The sequence below is a fragment of the Lipophrys pholis genome (genome assembly GCF_963383615.2).
Source record: "Lipophrys pholis genome assembly, chromosome: 3".
NCBI classification, from domain to species: Eukaryota; Metazoa; Chordata; class Actinopteri; order Blenniiformes; family Blenniidae; genus Lipophrys; species Lipophrys pholis.
Window position 1 is genome coordinate 36827666 of NC_137627.1, and position 22622 is coordinate 36850287.

Here is a 22622-nt window from a genome sequence, read left to right on the forward strand (position 1 = left end):
TCCAGACCACCAGTCCTTCCTCCTGGAAACCAGTCTTTCCTCCAGATCACCACTCGTTAATGTAGACCCCCAGTCTTTCCTCTAGACCACCAGTCGTTCCTCCAAACCACCAGTCATTCCTCCAGAAAACCAGTCATTCCTCCAGGAAACCAGTCATTCCTCTAGAAAACCAGTCGTTCCTCCAGGTCACCAGTCATTCCTCTAGAAAACCAGTCGTTCCTCCAGGTCACCAGTCATTCCTCTAGATCACCAGTCGTTCCTCTAGACCACCAGTCATTCCTCTAGACCACCAGTCGTTCCTCTAGACCACCAGTTGTTCCTCCAGGTCACCAGTCTTTCCTCCAGGTCACCACTCATTAATGTAGACCACCAGTCGTTCTTCTGGACCACCAGTCGTTCCTCCAGACCACCAGTCGTTCCTCCAGGAAACCAGTCATTCCTCTAGACCACCAGTCGTTCCTCTAGACCACCAGTTGTTCCTCCAGGTCACCAGTCGTTCTTCTAGACCACCAGTCATTCCGCCAGGTCGCCAGTCATTCTTCTAGACCACCAGTCAGTCCTCCAGGACAACAGTTATTCCTCCAGACCACCAGTCGTTCCTCCAGAACACCAGTCGTTCCTCTGGGCCACCAGTCATTCCTCTGGACCACCAGTTGTTCCTCCAGGTAACCAGTCGTTCCTCCAGGACACCAGTCGTTCCTCCAGGTCACCAGTCGTTCATCCAGAACACCAGTTGTTCCTCCTGGTCACCAGTCCTTCCTTCGTCATTCTTATAGACTACCAGTCATTTCTCTAGGTCACCACTCGTTAATGTAGACCACCAGTCGTTCCTCCAGGTCACTAGTCATTCCTCCAGGTCACTAGTCATTCCTCCAGGTCACTAGTCGTTCCTCCAGACCACCAGTCGTTCCTCCAGACCACCAGTCGTTCCTCCAGGTCACTAGTCGTTCCTCCAGACCACCAGTCGTTCCTCCAGGTCACCAGTCGTTCCTCCAGGTCACTAGTCGTTCCTCCAGACCACCAGTCGTTCCTCCAGGTCATTAGTCGTTCCTCCAGGTCACCAGTCGTTCCTCCAGGTCACCAGTCGTTCCTCCAGGTCACTAGTCGTTCCTCCAGACCACCAGTCGTTCCTCCAGGTCACCAGTCGTTCCTCCAGACCACCAGTCGTTCCTCCAGGTCACCAGTCGTTCCTCCAGACCACCAGTCGTTTCTCCAGGTCACCAGTCGTTTCTCCAGACCACCAGTCGTTCCTCCAGACCACCAGTCGTTCCTCCAGGTCACCAGTCGTTCCTCCAGACCACCAGTCGTTCCTCCAGGTCACTAGTCATTCCTCCAGGTCACTAGTCATTCCTCCAGGTCACTAGTCGTTCCTCCAGACCACCAGTCGTTCCTCCAGGTCACTAGTCGTTCCTCCAGACCACCAGTCGTTCCTCCAGACCACCAGTCGTTCCTCCGGACCACCAGTCGTTCCTCCAGGTCACTAGTCGTTCCTCCAGACCACCAGTCGTTCCTCCAGGTCACTAGTCGTTGGCCGTTTCCTTTCCAGAACCTCATGCTGGTCCAAGATGGCCGAAGACTCTAAGCTGCTGGTTGGTGCAGAACCTCACTGATGGAGGTCCAACGATGGAGTCCATGTTCAGAAAACACACACACACACACACACACACACACACACACACACACACACACACACACACACACACACACACACACACACACACACACACACACACACACACACACAGGACAGTAGATTGATCAATATTGCAGGCTTGGACAAACCACTGTATGAGCACAGGGTCACTTCTGAAACCATCGTCTGTGAACACTGGACCTCCAGAACCACTGAGAGGAACCACCTTCAACCACCCTGAATAGGTCAAAGGTCACCTGTCCAGGTGAACCTGTCCTCACCAATACTGAGCTCTGATTGTCTCCCTGCAGCGCCGCATAGAAGACGCCCCTTCCCCTGGGACAGCGAGGGGGCGGAGCCTGGGAAGGCACCTGTCAACTGGCAGGGTGATGTCAGCAAGGTGTGTGTGTGTGTGTGTGTGTGTGTGTGTGTGTGTGTGTGTGTGTGTGTGTGTGTGTGTGTGTGTGTGTGTGTGTGTGTGTGTGTGTGTGTGTGTTTCAGGTGTATAAGAGCTGAAGACAGCAGCAGCAATGCTGTGACACACATACACACACACATGTTAGCGTGTTGTTCACGTGTTGTTGACATGTTGATGACGTGTTGTTGGTGTGTTGTTGACGGGCTATTGATGTGTTGATGACGTGTTGTTGACGTGTTGTTTACTTGTTGTTAGCGTGTTGTTGGCATGTTGTTGGCGTGTTGGTAGCGTGTTGTTGACGTGTTGTTGGCGTGTTGTTTATGTGTTGTTGGCATGTTGTTGGTGTGTTGTTAGCGTGTTATTGGCGTGTTGTTGGCGTGTTGTTTATGTGTTGTTGGCGTGTTGTTGACGTGTTGTTGGCGTGTTGTTTACGTGTTGTTGGCATGTTGTTGAAGTGTTGTTAGCGTGTTGTTGACGTGTTGTTGGCGTGTTGTTTATGTGTTGTTGGCATGTTGTTGGTGTGTTGTTAGCGTGTTATTGGCGTGTTGTTGGCGTGTTGTTTATGTGTTGTTGGCGTGTTGTTGACGTGTTGTTGGCGTGTTGTTGACGTGTTGTTAGCGTGTTGTTGGCGTGCAGCTCCTGAAGTGTAAAGTCGATTTGATTCCCGCCGAGCTTCGGTAGCGTCGGAGCGACAGCAGCTGAATGAAGCACTGAGACTGGAACACGTGTTCGAGTCCTGACAGAGCCGGTGATGGTTTGGGTGTGTTTGTTTCACTCTCTGCTCGGTCCCTGACAGTTGTTGAAGGTTTGGGAGCGTTTGTTTTGCTCTGCGCTGCGTCCCTGTGTGTGCAGAGATGGCTCTGAACAACTCAGGCGTGGTGTTCCAGCTGGAGGGTCTGAACTCGTCGCTGACAGTCCGCCATGTCTTCTTCTCGCTGGCTCTTACGTCATACGCCGTCACCGTGGCGGTCAACCTGACGCTGGTGGTGACGGTGGGTCTCCACGCCGCACTGCACCAGCCCATCTACATCTTCGTGTGCAACCTGTGCGTGAACGGGATCTGCGGTGCCTCCTGCTTCTACCCCAAGCTGCTGCACGACCTGCTGGCACCCGCCCACCTCATCACGTACGGCGGCTGCCTCGGCCAGATGTTCGTCATCTACACCTACGTCTTCTGCGAGTTCACCAGCCTGACCGTCATGGCGTACGACCGCTACGTGGCCATCTGCCAGCCACTGCAGTACCGCGCGCTGATGACGGCGCGGCGCGTGGCCACGCTGCTGCTGCTCACCTGGACCTTCTCCATGCTGGAGGCGGTGGCGGGCATCGCGCTGACCGCCATGCTGCCCGTCTGCAGCCGCCGCGTCCGCAAGATGTTCTGCACCAACTGGGAGGTGGTAAAGCTGTCGTGTTCCGACTCCACCGCCAACAACATCTACGGCCTGGCGGTGACGGTGTCCCACCTGCTGCAGACCGCCCTCATCCTGGTGTCCTACGCCCATCTGGTGCGCGCCTCCATCCGCTCGCGCTCCGACCGCCGCAAGTTCGTGCAGACGTGCGTGCCGCACCTCTTGACGCTGCTGGTCTTCACCGCCTCTCTGCTCTTTGACACCATGCACTCGCGCTATGGCGGCGACGATGCCCCACAGCAGCTGCGCAATGCACTGGCCGCGGAGTTCCTGGTGGTGCCGCCGCTCGTCAACCCCGTCATCTACGGCATGAACCTGCAGCACATACGGACCCGTATCCTGCGCCGGGTCACCGCCGCTGGCCGGGGCCCGGAGTGAGGACCGCTGGGTCACCGCCGCCGGCTGGGCCCGGAGGGAGGACCGCTGGGTCACCGCCGCCGGCTGGGCCCGGAGGGAGGACCGCTGGGTCACCGCCGCCGGCCGGGCCCGGAGGGAGGACCGCTGGGTCACCGCCGCCCGGTCACCGGCTGCTGACCAGGGCCCAAGTGAAGACTGCCGAGTCACCGCCGCCGAGCAGCGAGTGAAAGCCGCATCAAATATGAGAAACTGTAAAGTTTTCCCTCGGAAAGTTCTAGTGAATAAAATTCATCCTGAAGATTTTCGCTTTTTCCTGTAAAATCTGAAAACGTTCCACAAGAAACTGAAACTTAAAGCTCTTAAAATGGTGTGTGTGTGTGTGTGTGCGTGCGTGCGTGTGTGTGCGTGCGTGCGTGTGTGCGTGCGTGTGTGCGTGCATGCATGCGTGCGTGTGTGCGTGCATGCATGCGTGCGTGCGTGTGCGTGCGTGTGTGTGTGTGTGTGTGCGTGTGTGTGTGTGCATGCATGCGTGTGTGTGCGTGTGCGTGCGTGCGTGCGTGTGCGTGCGTGCGTGCGTGTGTGTGTGTGCGTGTGTGTGTGTGAATAACAACAACAGGCTTGCAGGTTTGGTTTGGTTTTATTTCAGAAACACAGACAGGAGGTCTCACTCTGTCACTTCTTTCCAAACCCAGAAACAGAAACGGCAGCGAATCTTCATAAATAAACTCTGAGTAGAAAAATAAAGGAGTTCAGCAGCTTCAGCTCCTTAAAAAGACAGTCCATCAAAGATCGAACCAAAGTGAAGCTCTGAGCTTCTGGTTCATGATTCTGCTGCCCTCTGGTGGAGAGCGGGACTCTGCTGCCCTCTGGTGGAGAGCGGGACTCTGCCGCCCTCCTCTGGTGGGGAGCAGGATTCTGCTGCCCTCTGGTGGGGAGCGGGACTCTGCTGCCCTCTGGCGGAGAGCGGGACTCTGCCGCCCTCCTCTGGTGGGGAGCGGGACTCTGCTGCCCTCTGGTGGGGAGCGGGACTCTGCTTCCCTCTGGTGGGGAGCGGGATTCTGCTGCCCTCTGGTGGGGAGCGGGATTCTGCTGCCCTCTGGTGGGGAGCGGGACTCTGCTGCCCTCTGGTGGGGAGCGGGACTCTGCTTCCCTCTGGTGGGGAGCGGGATTCTGCTGCCCTCTGGTGGGGAGCGGGATTCTGCTTCCCTCTGGTGGGGAGCGGGATTCTGCTGCCCTCTGGTGGGGAGCGGGATTCTGCTTCCCTCTGGTGGGGAGCGGGATTCTGCTGCCCTCTGGTGGGGAGCGGGATTCTGCTTCCCTCTGGTGGAGAGCAAAGTTCAGGCTCCATTTTCATTGAAAACAAGATGAGAGTTTAATTTCTCATCAAGTCGTGTCTTATAACAGTTTTTTAAAAATGTTTTCTTTTGGCTTCAAAAACATGCCGTCAGCTCGAGCGTGAATCTTAGTCACAAGAAACATTGTGATCAGAGCCAGAGTGCTCGCTCTCCTTGAAGCTTCCCAAGCTGGCATCATGCTCCACTCGAGAGTCACCTGTTCGATTCCCAAGAGTTTTAATTCACACAGGCGACACCAGACGGATCCGACGGTCTGGATCCGATCCGACGGTCTGGATCCGATCCGACGGTCTGGATCACAGCAGCTTCAGAAACTCCGTCTCACCACCAGGGGTCACCACAGGTCAGCAGGATTCTACTTCCTGTTTTTTAACAGTTTTTATTGGTGAGCAGATGTTTGGTCTTTGATGAACCTGAATTGTTGGGACTTTACCCATCATGCTCAGCTGCTGAGGAACACACGACAAACCGGCGGGCCGGATGGAGCCAGACGCTCTGATTTGTCCACAAACACGTCGGGGTGTGACATCACCAACACGAGGCGGGAGCAAGGAGTCGGGCTACACGGAGCGGCAGATCAGGTTGTTCTTCTCGGGCTCCAGGAACTCGTCTAGCAGCCCGGCGGTGACGGTGGCGAGCGCCTCCTCCAGCTGGGACGCCTCGCTGAGGGACAGAGGTCAGAGGTCACACAGGTCACGCCCCATGTGTGATGTGACCCCCCCATCCCAGCCGTGAAGTCACGGGGTCACTGACCTCTTTCCTGGCGCAGCACAGAACTCGGTATAATACTTGATCTTGGGCTCGGTGCCGCTCGTCCTCAGCGTGGCGACGACGCCGTTCTGCAGCGTGAAAGTGATCATGTGACCGCTCCTCGACACTGGGAGGACCTACACACACCAAGCAAACGCCAAAAACACATTAACAACACGCCAACAACACACCAACAACATGCCAACAACACGCCAACCACACACCAACAACATGCCAACAACACGCCAACCACACACCAACAACACGCCAACAACACGCCAACAACACGCCAACAACACACCAACAACACGCCAACAACACGCCAACAACACGCCAACAACACGCCAACAACACACCAACAACACACCAACAACACACCAACAACACGCCAACAACACGCCAACAACACACCAACAACACGCCAACAACACACCAACAACACGCCAACAACACACCAACAACACGCCAACAACACACCAACAACACGCCAACAACACGCCAACCACACACCAACAACATGCCAACAACACGCCAACAACACGCCAACAACACACCAACAACACGCCAACAACACACCAACAACACGCCAACAACACACCAACAACACCCCAACAACATGCCAACAACACACCAACCACACCCCAACAACACACCAACAACACACCAACAACACACCAACAACACACCAACAACACACCAACAACATGCCAACAACACGCCAACCACACACCAACAACACACCAACAACATGCCAACAACACACCAACAACACACCAACAACACGCCAACAAAACACAAACAACACACCAACAACACACCAACAACACACCAACAACACGCCAACAACACGCCAACAACACGCCAACAACACACCAACAACACACCAACAACACGCCAACAACACACCAACAACACGCCAACAACACACCAACAACACGCCAACAACACGCCAACAACACACCAACAACACACCAACAACACGCCAACAACACACCAACAACACACCAACAACACACCAACCACACACCAACAACACACCAACAACACGCCAACAACACACCAACAACACGCCAACAACACACCAACAACACGCCAACAACACACCAACAACACACCAACAACACGCCAACCACACACCAACAACATGCCAACAACACGCCAACAACACGCCAACAACACACCAACAACACGCCAACAACACACCAACAACACGCCAACAACACGCCAACAACACACCAACAACACCCCAACAACATGCCAACAACACACCAACCACACCCCAACAACACACCAACAACACACCAACAACACACCAACAACACACCAACAACACACCAACAACATGCCAACAACACGCCAACCACACACCAACAACACACCAACAACATGCCAACAACACACCAACAACACACCAACAACACGCCAACAAAACACAAACAACACACCAACAACACACCAACAACACGCCAACAACACGCCAACAACACGCCAACAACACACCAACAACACACCAACAACATGCCAACAACACACCAACAACACGCCAACAACACACCAACAACACGCCAACAACACGCCAACAACACACCAACAACACACCAACAACACGCCAACAACACACCAACAACACACCAACAACACACCAACCACACACCAACAACACACCAACAACATGCCAACAACACGCCAACCACACACCAACAACATGCCAACAACACGCCAACAACACACCAACAACACGCCAACAACACGCCAACCACACACCAACAACATGCCAACAACACGCCAACAACACACCAACCACACCCCAACAACACACCAACAACACACCAACAACACACCAACCACACACCAACAACACACCAACAACATGCCAACAACACACCAACAACATGCCAACCACACACCAACAACACGCCAACAACACACCAACAACATGCCAACAACACGCCAACAACACACCAACAACACGCCAACAACACGCCAACCACACACCAACAACATGCCAACAACACGCCAACAACACACCAACCACACCCCAACAACACACCAACAACACACCAACCACACACCAACAACACACCAACAACATGCCAACAACACACCAACAACATGCCAACCACACACCAACAACACGCCAACAACACACCAACAACATGCCAACAACACACCAACAACATGCCAACAACACGCCAACAACACACCAACCACACCCCAACAACACACCAACAACACACCAACAACACACCAACCACACACCAACAACACACCAACAACATGCCAACAACACACCAACAACATGCCAACCACACACCAAGCAAACGCCAAAAACACATTAACAACACGCCAACAACACACCAACAACACACCAACAACATGCCAACAACACGCCAACCACACACCAACAACATGCCAACAACACGCCAACAACACACCAACAACACGCCAACAACACGCCAACCACACACCAACAACATGCCAACAACACGCCAACAACACACCAACCACACCCCAACAACACACCAACCACACACCAACAACACACCAACAACACACCAACAACACACCAACAACATGCCAACAACACACCAACCACACACCAACAACATGCCAACAACATGCCAACCACACGCCAACAACACACCAACAACACACCAACAACACGCCAACCACACACCAACAACACACCAACAACATGCCAACAACATGCCAACCACACGCCAACAACACACCAACAACACACCAACAACATGCCAACAACACACCAACCACACACCAACCACACACCAACAACATGCCAACAACACACCAACCACACACCAACAACACACCAACAACATGCCAACAACATGCCAACCACACACCAACAACACGCCAACAACATGCCAACAACACACCAACCACACACCAACAACACACCATCAACACACCAACCACACACCAACAACACGCCAACAACATGCCAACAACATGCCAACCACACACCAACAACACGCCAACAACACACCAACAACATGCCAATAACACACCAACCACACACCAACCACACACCAACAACACACCATCAACATGCCAACAACACACCAACAACACACCAACCACACACCAACAACATGCCAACCACACACCAACAACATGCCAACAACACGCCAACAACACGCCAACAACATGCCAACAACACACCAACAACACGCCAACAACATGCCAACAACACACCAACCATACGCCAACCACACACCAACCACACACCAACAACACGCCAACAACACGCCAACAACACACCAACAACATGCCAGCCACACACCAACAACACACCAACAACATGCCAACAACACGCCAACAACACACCAACAACACACCAACAACACACCAACCACACACCAACAACATGCCAACAACACACCAACAACACGCCAACAACACACCAACCACACACCAACAACACGCCAACAACACACCAACAACACACCAACAACACACCAACCACACGTCAACAACACACCAACCACACGTCAACAACACACCAACAACATGTAAACAACACGCCAACCATACATCAACCACACGCCAAAAACACACCACCAACACGTAAACAACACGCCAAAAACACGTAAACAACACGCCAACCATACGCCAACAACACACCAACAACATGCCAACAACACATTAACAACCCGCCAAAAACACACCAACCACACCATAAAAACACGTCAACAACACACCAACCACACGCCAACAACACGCCAAAAACATGTAAACAACACTCCAACCATACATCAACCACACGCCAAAAACACACCAACAACTCACCACCACACGTTAACAACATGCCAACCACATGCCAACAACACGCCAACAACACGCCAAACACACGCCAACAACATGCCAACAACATACCAACAGCACATTAACAACACGCCAACAACACGCCAACCACATGCCAACAAAACACCAACACGTTAAAAACAAATCAAAATGGCAATCACAAACAGCTGCTGATAATCTGTAAAAAATGTAACACCTAAATTGCAGATCTCGCCTGGAGGAGGCGGGGCTTAGTCACTGTTTCACCAATGATTGATCAATAATATCAGAGACTGAAACCAATCCGTCGTTTGACGTCAAGACTTTGTTCTGTTTTTAATTCGCCGTCTCCCCCTGCTGGTTGATAAAGTCACTGCTGGTTGGTTCTGGTTTCTACCAGACGTAGTGATGGAGACACCTCCCTAATGTCTCTGTAAGGTTGACGTGTTGGAGAGAATCTACCTGAGGTTGATTTAGTTTAGCTAAACTCGGACTAACTGTCATTTCCAGTAAACCAGGAACAAAACACTAGAACCTTCTAGAAGAGGTTAATGAAGCTTCTGCTTGTGTTTGTTTACTAGTACACTGAACCAAAATATAAACTCAACACTGGTTTTTGGTCCCAGCTGAACTGAAAGATGTCAAACGTTTCCTATAAACACTAAAGACCTATTTGTCTCTATATTGTTGACAGATCTGTCTAAATGTGTGTTAGTGAGCACGTCTCCTTTGCTGAGACGACCCCTCCCACCTCACAGGTGTGGCAGGTCAAGGTGCTGATGAGACAGTAGGAATATTACACAGGTGTGTCTTGGGGTTACCACAATAAAAGTCCCTCTGAAATGCAGTTTGATGTCACAGCTACTGCCGATGATGTCACAGGTTTTGAGGAGCGTCCAGTTGACATGCTGACTGCAGGAATGTCCACCAGACCTGATGCCCGTCAATGGAAGGTTCATTTCTCCACCATGAGCGTCTCCAAAGACGTTTCAGAAAATTTGGCAGTACATCCAACCGTCCTCACCACCGCAGACCAGGTGTGACCACACCAGCCCAGGACCTCCACCTCCAGCATGTCCACCTCCATGATGGTCTGAGACCGGCCACCTGGACAGCTGCTGCAACCATCGCTTTGCAGAACCAAAGACATTCTGCACAAACTGTCTCCACCTGACTGAAGTTCGTCTTCATCGGGGTCTCCACCTGACTGCAGTTCGTCTTCATCGGGGTCTCCACCTGACTGCAGTTCGTCTTCATCGGGGTCTCCACCTGACTGCAGCTCCTCGTCTTCATCGGGGTCTCCACCTGACTGCAGTTCGTCTTCATCGGGTTCCCCACCTGACTGCAGCTCCTCGTCCTCATCGGGGTCTCCACCTGACTGCAGCTCCTCGTCTTCATCGGGGTCTCCACCTGACTGCAGCTCCTCGTCTTCATCGGGGTCTCCACCTGACTGCAGCTCCTCGTCCTCATCGGGGTCTCCACCTGACTGCAGCTCCTCGTCTTCATCGGCTCTCCACCTGACTGCAGCTCCTCGTCTTCATCGGCTCTCCACCTGACTGCAGCTCCTCGTCTTCATCGGCTCTCCACCTGACTGCAGCTCCTCGTCTTCATCGGGGTCTCTACCTGACTGCAGTTCGACTTCATCAGGGTCTCCACCTGACTGCAGCTCCTCGTCTTCATCGGGGTCTCCACCTGACTGCAGTTCCCCGTCTTCATCGGCTCTCCACCTGACTGCAGTTCCTCGTCTTCATCGGGGTCTCCACCTGACTGCAGCTCCCCGTCTTCATCGGGGTCTCCACCTGACTGCAGTTCGTCTTCATCGGGTTCCCCACCTGACTGCAGTTCGTCTTCATCGGGTTCTCCACCTGACTGCAGTTCGTCTTCATCGGGGTCTCCACCTGACTGCAGCTCCTCGTCTTCATCGGGTTCCCCACCTGACTGCAGTTCGTCTTCATCGGGGTCTCTACCTGACTGCAGTTCGACTTCATCGGGGTCTCTACCTGACTGCAGTTCGACTTCATCGGGGTCTCCACCTGACTGCAGCTCCCCGTCTTCATCGGGGTCTCCACCTGACTGCAGTTCCCCGTCTTCATCGGGGTCTCCACCTGACTGCAGCTCCTCGTCTTCATCGGGTTCTCCACCTGACTGCAGTTCGTCTTCATCGGGGTCTCCACCTGACTGCAGCTCCTTGTTGTCCTCGTTGGGGTCTCCACCTGACTGCAGTTCGTCTTCATCGGGTTCCCCACCTGACTGCAGTTCGTCTTCATCGGGTTCTCCACCTGACTGCAGTTCGTCTTCATCGGGGTCTCCACCTGACTGCAGCTCCTCGTCTTCATCGGGGTCTCCACCTGACTGCAGTTTGTCTTCATCGGGGTCTCCACCTGACTGCAGCTCCTCGTCTTCATCGGGTTCTCCACCTGACACCTGAGATGAAGCACCGCCTCATGTTGATCTGGACACAATTCCTGGAAGCTGAAACATCCAGTTCTCTCATGACCAGCATCCTCACTGGACATGTCCCCCACTGGACATGTCCCCCACTGAGCATGCTGGGACGCTCTGGATCGGCGGAGACGACAGCGTGTTCCACCTCCTGCCAATATCCAGCAACTTGGAACCGCCATTGAAGAGGAGTGGACCAACACTCCACAGGCCACCATCAGCAACCTGATCCACTGTGTGAAGGAGAGTTGCACTGCGGGAGGACGGTGGTGGTCAGACCACATACTGACTCATCTCAGCAAAGGAGACGTGCTCACTAACACACATTTAGACAGGTCTGTCAACAATATAGAGACAAATAGGTCTTTAGTGTTTATAGGAAACGTTTGACATCTTTCAGTTCAGCTGGGACCAAAAACAAGTGTTGAGTTTATATTTTGGTTCAGTGTATGTTAATAAAAGTCTTGATAAGTTAATGTACTTCTCACCACTTGGGGGCTCTGTTCACTAGCTGTTTAAAAGAACTATAACTCTCACCACTAGGGGGCTCTCTCCGTGTAAACAAGGGCAGATTGTTGTAACCTGCTTTATAAACTCACGATCTAAAGGAAGTTAACGAATTGCCGCTGCCGCTGATCAAACTAAATTCTGATTTGTTTCTTTTCCTGAACTTTTCCTGGAAAACTTCCAAACCAACAGAATCCCAGACCGAGTCCCTTACACTAAGCCCCGCCCCCACAGATTTTGACGTCTTACAGATCTGTGATCTGGTTGGCTGCTGTCGTATCCTGTGGTAACGTCTCGCACGTGGACGATCTGGACGCCATTGCACGACTTCGGATACGAAGACTTTCCATCAAAGTTCCGGAGCCGGCTGAAGATGTTGTGGATGGTGGCCGGGTCGTGACAGGTCACGTATGAGGTTCTGGATAAGTGGTAGCCATACCTAAGGACAGGTCAGGACAGACGACGGAGACAGATGAGGACAGGTGAGGGAGACAGGAGAGGACAGGTGTGAGAGAAGAGAGAACATGTGAGGGAAACAGGTGAGGATAGTTGAAGGAGACAGGAGAGGACAGTTGAGGGAGACAGGGGAGGACAGTTGAGGGAGGCAGGAGAGGACAGGTGAGGGAGACAGGAGAGAACAGGTGAGGTAAACAGGTGAGGACAGTTGAGGGGAACAGGAGAGGACAGATGAGGACAGGTGAGGGAGACAGGAGAGGACAGGTGAAGACAGGAGAGGACAAGTGACAACAGGTGTGGACAGGTGAGGACAGGTGAGGACAGGTGAGGACGGCATACGTCTGGTAGATGTGTTCCAGCTGCTGGCTCAGACTCCGTTTTTTCCTGTGAAGGTACGCGGCCATTTCCGCTACGACCACGGCTGAGCTCACGCCGTCTTTCTCCGGGACCAACGAGCCACACAGGAACCCTGCGGAGGACAGAGGGGGAGGAGTTACCATTCGACTCCTCCCACTGACAGACAGCCAATCGGAGCAAGGCAGGGACCCAGGGGGAGGAGTTACCGATAGACTCCTCGAAGGCGAAGATCACACTATGTCCACTCTTGGAGAGTTCATGGATCCGGTTTCCGATCCATTTGAAGCCTGGAAGCGTCTCCTGTGGACAGAGGACTCCGTTGTCATGACGACAGTTCTTTACCGCCATCGGAGGCTGAACGAGAGTCTCACCTCAAAGTGGAAGCCTTCGATTCGAGCGAACGCCTGCAGGATCTTGGAGGACACGGTGGTCGCCAACATGTAGACACTGTCAGAGTCCGCCGAGTCCGGGTGGTTCTGCTTCCAGTTCAGGAACATCCACCAACCCAGCAGAGCCGCCAGCTCGTTACCTGAGAACACCTTCCAACCACCACTGGGAGACAGAAACAGACAGAAAGTTCCCCTGAGACAGAGACAGGAAGTACACCTGGAAGAGGACAGGAAGTACACCTGTTGACAGGTGGACACGGGGGTAACTCCGACACCGGATGTGTTTAGTTGTTGTCCAGCAGGTGGCGCTCTACAGTTGAGCTCTCCCTGACAGTTTGTGTTTCAGGTGAGTCCGGGCAGAAACCACCTACCTGTCGGATTTCTCTGCGACCGCCAGCCGGTCTGCGTCGGGATCAGTGGCCAGAACAATGCGAGCCTCTTCCCGGTCCGCCAGCAGCAGAGACAGCTCCTGGAGGACAGACCACCACGGTCCAGGTTCAGGCTCCAGCGGAAACTTTGGAAACCCCCCCGAACGGCCAACCTACCAGGACGGACTCGCCCTCCTCGGGGTTGGGGCACCGCACGGAGGAGAAGTTGGGATCGGGGTCTTTCTGCTCGGGGACGGGGATGGGCGGAGCAAAGCCGAACACCTGGAAGGCCTCCTGGACGAAGGCGTGTCCGACGCCGTGGAAGGACGAGTGGACGAACTTCAGTGGGCAGCAGCGGTTCAGATCCCTGAGGACAGACCAGACCGGACATGGGGTCCAGGTATCGACCGCACCGAACCGTAATCCAGTATCACCTCACAGTCCTGATCCCCCCAGTCCTGACCCCCAGAGACCTGATCGGCCCACTCCTGACCCCCAGAGTCCTGATCTTCCAAGGTCCTGACCCTCAGAGACCTAATCCCCCCATCCTGACCCCCAGAGTCCTGATCCCCCCCAGTCCTGGCCCCCAGAGTCCTGATCCTCCCCATTCCTGACCCCCAGTGTCCTGTTCCTCCCAGTCCTGACCCCCAGAGTCCTGATCCTCCCCATTCCTGACCCCCAGTGTCCTGATCCCCCCCAGTGCTGACCCCCAGAGTCCTGATCCCCCCCAGTGCTGACCCCCAGTGTCCTGATCCCCCCAGTGCTGACCCCCAGTGTCCTGATCCCCCCCAGTCCTGACCCCCAGAGTCCTGATCCTCCCCAGTCCTGACCCCCAGAGTCCAGAATCGCTGGTGAGTAAGAACCTGAAACTCTTTAGCATGTAGCCTGTAGGATGTAGTCTGTAGCGTGTAGCATGTAGCTTGTAGCCTTTAGCATGTGGCCTGGAGCATGTAGCCTGTAGCATATAGCTTGTAGCGTATAGCATGTAACCTTTAGCATGTAGCATGTAGCCAGTAGCGTGTCTCGGAGTTACTTGTTGAGCAGTTAAACAATTGAGCAACATCAGGCTAACTCTGCTGGTGATGAAGTTGCTGGTGATGAAGTTGCTGGTGATGAAGTTGCTGGTGTTGTATGAACTATCTTTCTCCTCCTCTTGACATTTTGTACCAACTTTTTCAAAAAGTTGCATTTTACCCTGTACGCTGCTCAGACACTGAACATTTTGAAAATGCTCCGTGAAAGCATTTTCAAAATGTTCAGTGTCTGAGCAGCGTTATCGTGTAAACCGACACAACACGAGGATGTGGTTGCCGTGGAAACGGGCCCATACGCTACAAAGCTGCTGTCATCCCGGCTACCGCCAACAGAGGGCGGAGGTTTAACGCTGGCCAACCTGTGAAAGCAGAGGGCGGACAGCTGGTCCATGTAACAGCGGTGGACGTGGTCCAGAGGGTCCCGGGCCAGCGGGCTGTGGTCCACCAGGTGCTGGTCCCAGCAGGAGGCGCTCCAGGGCTCCAGCTGCTCCTCCACGCAGCGCAGCACCTCCTTATCATGGGGGGACGAGATCTGAGCTCCGCTACACCAGTACACCTGCAGGGGGCGGCAGAGAGCCTCAGGAATGTGTGTGTGTGTGTGTGTGTGTGTGTGTGTGTGTGTGTGTGTGTGTGTGTGTGTGTGTGTGTGTGTGTGTGTGTGTGTGTGTGTGTGTGTGTGTGTGTGTGTGTGTGTGACCTTGTATCCATTGTCTTCTTTGGGATTGTGTGAAGCAGTGATCATCACTCCAGCTGCAGCTCCGAGTGTCTTCACTGCATAAGGCTGAAAACACACAACTGCATGAGTGTGTGTGTGTGTGTGTGTGTGTGTGTGTGTGTGTGTGTGTGTGTGTGTGTGTGTGTGTGTGTGTGTGTGTGTGTGTGTGTGTGTGTGTGTGTGTGTGTGTTCTCACCACGTATGGCGTGGGGACGAAGGAGGAGAAAAGATGAACGGGGATGTTTCTGCTGAGCATCACTGCAGCTGTCAGCCTGGCCAACCTGGAGGAGGAAGAGGAGGAGGAGGAGGAGGAGGAAGAAGAAGAGGAAGAGGAGGAGGAAGAGGAAGAGGAAGAGGAGGAGGAGGAGGAAGAAGAAGAGGAAGAAGAAGAGGAGGAGGAGGAGGAGGAGGAGGAGGAGGAGGAGGAGGAGGAGGAGGAGGAAGAGGAAGAGGAGGAGGAAGAGGAAGAGGAGGAGGAGGAAGAGTTACCTCTGACTGCTGCAGCCACTTTCTTCTTGTCCTCTGGTATCAAACCCAACAACCAAACCTCTGCTGCTGAAGTCTGAGAAGATCCTGCTCAGGTAGGAGAACAAACCCTGGAGAACATGGAGAATGTCATGATTAACCTCATGGAGAACCTCATGGAGAACATCATGGAGAACATCATGGAGAACATCATAGTTAACATCATCATGATGAACATAATGGAGAAAATCATGATGAACATCATGGAGAACATAGAGAACATCATGGAGAACATCATGGAGAACATAGAGAACATCATGGAGAACATCATGATGAACATCATGGAGAACATAGAGAACATCATGGAGAACATCATGGAGAACATCATGGAGAACATAGAGAACATCATGGAGAACATAGAGAACATCATGATGAACATAATGGAGAAAATCATGATGAACATCATGGAGAACATCATGATGAACATCATGGAGAACATGGAGAACATCATGGAGAACATGGAGAACATCATGATGAACATGGAGAACATCATGGAGAACATGGAGAACATGGAAAACATCATGGAGAACATCATGGAGAACATCACGAGGAACATCATGGAGAACATGGAGAACATCATGGAGAACATCATGGAGACAATCATGATGAACATCATGGAGAACATAGAGAACATCATGGAGAACATGGAGAACATCATGGAGAACATGATAGTTAACATGATGGAGAACATCATGATGAACATAATGGAGAAAATCATGATGAACATCATGGAGAACATCACGAGGAACATCATGGAGAACATAGAGAACATCATGGAGAACATGGAGAGCATCATGATGAACATAATGGAGATAATCATAATGAACATCATGGAGAACATCATGAGGAACATCATGAGGAACATCATGGAGACCTTCATGAACATCATGGAGAACCTCATAGAGAACATGATGAAGAACATCATGGAGAATATCATGATGAACATCACGAAAAACATGGAGAACATTATGGAGAACATGGAGAACATCATGGAGAACATAATTGAGAACATGGTTACCCCCCACCTGTGTGGTCTGTATGATGGTCAGGTCGTTGATCCGGTTGAACCCGGCTCCCATGGCGGCTCGGAGTCCGGCGGTACCGAAACTGACCCGTGTGCAGAGTCTGGACCGGAGCTCCTGGTGGAGACCAGAGACCAACAGGAAGTCCAGCTGGGCCCGGGTCCTGGGGTTCTAGAGGGGTGGGGCAGAACCAAGTCACCTGTCAGGTCATAGCAGGTCCAACATCTTGTCCAACATCTGGCCATCATCTGTCAAACACACTGTGGAGTGTCTCATTAGAGAACAAACTGAAGAACGTCTCCGACTTGAGAACAGACTGTGGAACGTCTCATTAGAGAACAAACTGAGGAACGTCTCCGATGAGAGACCAAACCGTGGAACATATCATTAGAGAAGAAACTGTGGAACGTCTCATTAGAGAACAAACTGTGGAACATCTCATTAGAGAAGAAACTGTGGAACGTCTCATTAGAGAACAAACTGTGGAACATCTCATTAGAGAAGAAACTGTGGAACGTCTCATTAGAGAAGAAACTGTGGAACATCTCATTAGAGAAGAAACTGTGGAACGTCTCATTAGAGAACAAACTGTGGAACATCTCATTAGAGAACAAACTGTGGAACGTCTCATTAGAGATCAAACATGTTCCTCTGCATACGGGATAAAGATAGAAATCATGACATTCACAGGAGGTCAGACGCTGCGATGTCATGCTACCAGTGCTAGTGAAGAGCTACCAGTGCTAGTGAAGAGCTACCAGTGCTAGTGAAGAGCTACCAGTGCTAGTGAACAGCTACCAGTGCTAGTGAAGAGCTACCAGTGCTAGTGAAGAGCTACCAGTGCTAGTGAACAGCTACCAGTGCTAGTGAACAGCTACCAGTGCTAGTGAACAGCTAACAGTGCTAGTGAACAGCTACCAGTGCTAGTGAACAGCTAACAGTGCTGGTGAACAGCTAACAGTGCTAAAGCTACCAGTGCTAGTGAACAGCTAACAGTGCTGGTGAACAGCTAACAGTGCTGGTGAACAGCTAACAGTGCTAAAGCTACCTGTGCTAGAGTGAACAGCTAACAGTGCTAAAGCTACCAGTGCATGAGTGAACAGCTAACAGGGCTAAAGCTAACAACAGCCAACAGTGCTAAAGCTACCAGTGCTAGAGTGAACAGCTACCAGTGCTAAAGCTAACAACAGCTACCAGTGCTAAAGCTACCAGTGCTAGAGTGAACAGCTAACAGTGCTAAAGCTAACAAAAGCTACCAGTGCTAAAGCTACCAGTGCATGAGTGAACAGCTAACAGTGCTAAAGCTAACAACAGCCAACAGTGCTAAAGCTACCAGTGCTAGAGTGAACAGCTACCAGTGCTAAAGCTAACAACAGCTACCAGTGCTAAAGCTACCAGTGCTAGAGTGAACAGCTAACAGTGCTAAAGCTAACAGTGCTAAAGCTACCAGTGCTAGAGTGAACAGCTAACAGTGCTAAAGCTAACAACAGCTAACAGTGCTAAAGCTAACAGTGCTAGAGTGAACAGCTAACAGTGCTAAAGCTAACAACAGCTAACAGTGCTAAAGCTAACAGCAGTTAACAGTGCTAAAGCTAACAACAGCTAACAGTGCTAAAGCTAACAGTGCTAAAGCTAACAGCAGTTAACAGTGCTAAAGCTAACAACAGCTAACAGTGCTAAAGCTAACAGTGCTAAAGCTAACAGTGCTAAAGATTTGAGCAGTAGACGTAGCCCAGCTTCACCCATGAAGCTAATTTTCTCACTCGGCCGTTAAGCATTTCTTCATCATCATCATCATTAAGTCTTTTGTACCAAAACATTTTCCAACAGTTTATTTTTAAAGTGTTGTATTGTCTGGTGTTCTGATGATGATGATGATGATGATGATGATGGTGATGGTGAAAGTGATGAAGATGGTGGATCAACAGATCCTGACCTACCCGCTACAGACTGCTGAGTCTTTCTACAGACTGCTGAGTCAGGCTGTTGAGTCAGGCTGTAGACTGCTGAGTCTTTCTACAGACTGCTGAGTCATTCTGCAGACTGCTGAGTCATGCTGCTGAGTCAGGCTACAGACTGCTGAGTCTTTCTACAGACTGCTGAGTCATTCTGCAGACTGTTGAGTCATGCTGCAGAAGAACCCTGACCTCTGCACTGCGCTGTTCCCTGCAGCGCTGCATCATAACAGAAGTCCCTTTAACGGAACCGTTCTTTACAGTTATTTGGCGCTCGGCGGCCGGAGGAAGATGCGGTCCGGGTTGAACCACCGGTCCAGTGTTGGCGGGGCTGAATGGTGAATTTGGCCCAGAGGTTCTGACTCTGGCCGGTTTGGACAGAATGAAAAGTTCTGATTTAGAGCGGCTGAAGCTGCAGATCCTCCGGGTCTGAGCGCCGCTCGGATCCCGTTAGCAGCTGAAGCTGAAGGTTATGTTCGGAACATGAGGTCCGCCTCTGACCGCTGACATTAAGCCGTTTGTTCTGGAGGAACGGAACCGCTGAACGAACCTGTTCCCCGGGTCATCGCACTCAGATTGTTGTTGAAATGCGGAGTAACAGTAAAGTGCAGGGTTTGTGAGTGGAGCCTGGTTCGTGCTGCACCGGTACCGGTACCATACTCACCTTGTCCCAGGACAGCCACCGCTGCACCGCCGCGTCCAGCTGCGGGTCCCCGGTGCTCGGAGCCCGCAGGCCGGTTCCGTGGTCGTCCATGTGACAGGGCTAACGGTTAGCAGGCAGCTCCGCGACACTGGCTCAGCTGCAGCGGGAGGGAGAGGGGTGTGGGGGGGAGGGGGGGGGGCTCCCTGAGAGGCCACCGGGGAGGAGCCTGACAGCGGCCCGGGGGTGGTGAGGGGGTGTGTGGGGGTGGGGGGTTACTGTTACTATTCATATTACTACTGTCATTACTATTACCACTGTTATTATTTATGCTATTACTGTTGGTACAACTACTACAACTCCTCTTGTACCACTATTAGTATTGAGTTACTATTACTTAACTCTTACTATTACTGTTGGTTTCCAATACCCAAAAAGTACAGCTCCACTACTTGATGTCCCCCAGATGATTCTGTCGTCTTTATATACTCCTAAAAGGTTCTAAAAGGTCCTAAAAGGTATTTCACAACAAAAACGTATTCCATCCATCCTTCAGACATTATTTACTAGTTTGTACTCAGAACACAGAGTACAGTGTATGTCAATGGTTGAAACTTTGTTTATTCTCCTAACCCTAACCCCCGTCCTCCAGCCGGATGTCCTCCAGCCTCCAGCACGATGTCCTCCAGCCTCCAGCCAGATGTCCTCCAGCCTCCAGCCAGATGTCCTCCAGCCTCCAGCCAGATGTCCTCCAGCCTCCAGCGCGATGTCCTCCAGCTTCCAGCCAGATGTCCTCCAGCCAGATGTCCTCCAGTCTCCAGCACGATGTCCTCCAGCCTCCAGCGCGATGTCCTCCAGCTTCCAGCCAGATGTCCTCCAGCCAGATGTCCTCCAGCCTCCAGCGCGATGTCCTCCAGCCAGATGTCCTCCAGCCTCCAGCCAGATGTCCTCCAGCCAGATGTCCGTTTAAGACCAGAAGCTGAAGCAGACTTCCGTCTCGGTCTCACTGCAGGGAATTTGACTCAGATCGACCTGTTTTGTTCTCATGTTCAAGCTCCAGTTCCAATGTTCCCCACCAAACCCACTCCTCCATCATGTGGAACCAGAACATTTTATTTATTTAAAAGGGACAAAGTACAATTTAAACATAAATGTTGCCAGATTAGCCGGAGGCTAAATCTCATCTGCAGTCCTGTGGTAAGTAAAAGACAGTCCATACAGAAAGACATTCACAGGACAATGTTTCAGTTCTGATGTTCCCCACCAAACCCAGACCTCCATCATGTGGAACCAGTTTGATGTGGTTCTACTGCAACTGATGTCAATGATAAGAGGAAGCGGCTCCGCCAGAATAAAAGCTGTGCTCTTTCTCTCACGTTGTCCAGATTCTGTCGCTGGTATTTAACAACCAGTAGAAAATGGAACCACCTGACCAGCGTTGCCAGATATGGAGGGTATCCCACAACTGAAGAGCCAAACTCGATTACCTTTAAAACATCATAGTTTCAGGGTTCTAACATGGTTCCTCCACAGGCTGCTTCTTATCGGGGTGTGTTTGGGCTGAAAACAGTGAGTCACATCTGGCAACCCTGTTGCTGACGGACATGGTGTCCCTTTCTACTTCATCAGCAGCGTCTTCTGGTCCCTGGAGGCAGAACCCGTCGGTCCGATCAGGGTCACACTGCAGCCTGATGGAGGTGTTAGAACGTGGTCTGAGCAGGTGAACAGAGCCTTGTCTTTACTTTCCCTGGAGTGACTCCACACGCCACCTTGTGGTGTGAGCCGGAACAGCAAGACAAAGACAGCTGTTTGGTATGGCGGCGTCACCCCCCCAGGTGTCTCCCCCCCTCCTTCCTCAGGTCCCCCCCCCTCCTCAGTCAGCGTGCAGCTGAAGTGCAGTCTGAAGGCGTCCAGCAGGTGGCGCTCGGCCTCGTCCACGCCAACGTCTCTTTGCAGCTCGGCGCTCAGCGACGTCACGCCTTTCCCCTCGATGCCGCACGGCACGATGTGACGGAACCACGACAGCTCGGTGTTACAGTTCAGAGCCAGACCGTGAGACGTGACGTAGCGGCCGCAGTGGATCCCTGACCACACACACACACACACACACACACACACACAGGGTCAAACACACACACACACACACACACACACACACACACACACACACACACACACACACACACACACACAGGGTCAAACACACACACACACACACACACACACACACACACACACACACACACAGGGTCAAACACACACACACACACACACACACACACACACACACACACCCCCTACCGATGGCGCAGACCTTGTTGTCTCCCACCCAGACTCCGGTGTGTGGCGACGTGGTTGCAGTGATTCCAAAGCGGCTGCAGGTGGCGATCACGGTGTGCTCCAGCTGGGACACGTACCACCGCACGCTCTGCACACACACACAAAAACACACGCACACACACACACACACACACGCACACACATTA

General features: G+C 52.3%; 2 protein-coding genes across 4 annotated transcripts; one reads left to right on the forward strand and one right to left on the reverse strand.

Moving 5' to 3' along the window:
* Nucleotides 1-2905: 2905 nt before the first annotated feature.
* On the forward strand, nt 2906-3838 carry LOC308107759 (olfactory receptor 1P1-like; the record flags this gene model as incomplete). Its single annotated transcript, XM_080460250.1, has 1 exon — nt 2906-3838. One exon carries the CDS (start codon nt 2906-2908, stop codon nt 3836-3838), a length of 933 nt encoding a protein of 310 aa, XP_080316376.1.
* A 598-nt stretch (nt 3839-4436) lies between these two features.
* Nucleotides 4437-20325, reverse strand: pgm2l1 (phosphoglucomutase 2-like 1). 3 transcript variants are annotated; one of them, XR_013935209.1, is made up of 15 exons: nt 20161-20325; nt 17545-17712; nt 16484-16590; nt 16191-16275; nt 15977-16060; nt 15639-15835; nt 14423-14612; nt 14249-14346; nt 13860-14040; nt 13695-13788; nt 13471-13600; nt 12925-13114; nt 5926-6059; nt 4827-5835; nt 4437-4742 (listed from the first exon to the last, which is right to left on the reverse strand). XR_013935209.1 is itself a non-coding variant. In XM_080459608.1 (14 exons), exons 1-14 carry the CDS (start codon nt 20248-20250, stop codon nt 5733-5735), a joined length of 1851 nt encoding a protein of 616 aa, XP_080315734.1. In that variant the 5' UTR covers nt 20251-20308; the 3' UTR covers nt 4437-5732. The 3 variants fall into 3 exon arrangements, 1 of the variants encoding a protein (XP_080315734.1); XR_013935210.1 differs by having other exon boundaries at nt 4438-4701; nt 4819-5835; nt 20161-20308; XM_080459608.1 differs by having other exon boundaries at nt 4437-5835; nt 20161-20308.
* Between the last annotated feature and the right edge of the window lie 2297 nt (nt 20326-22622).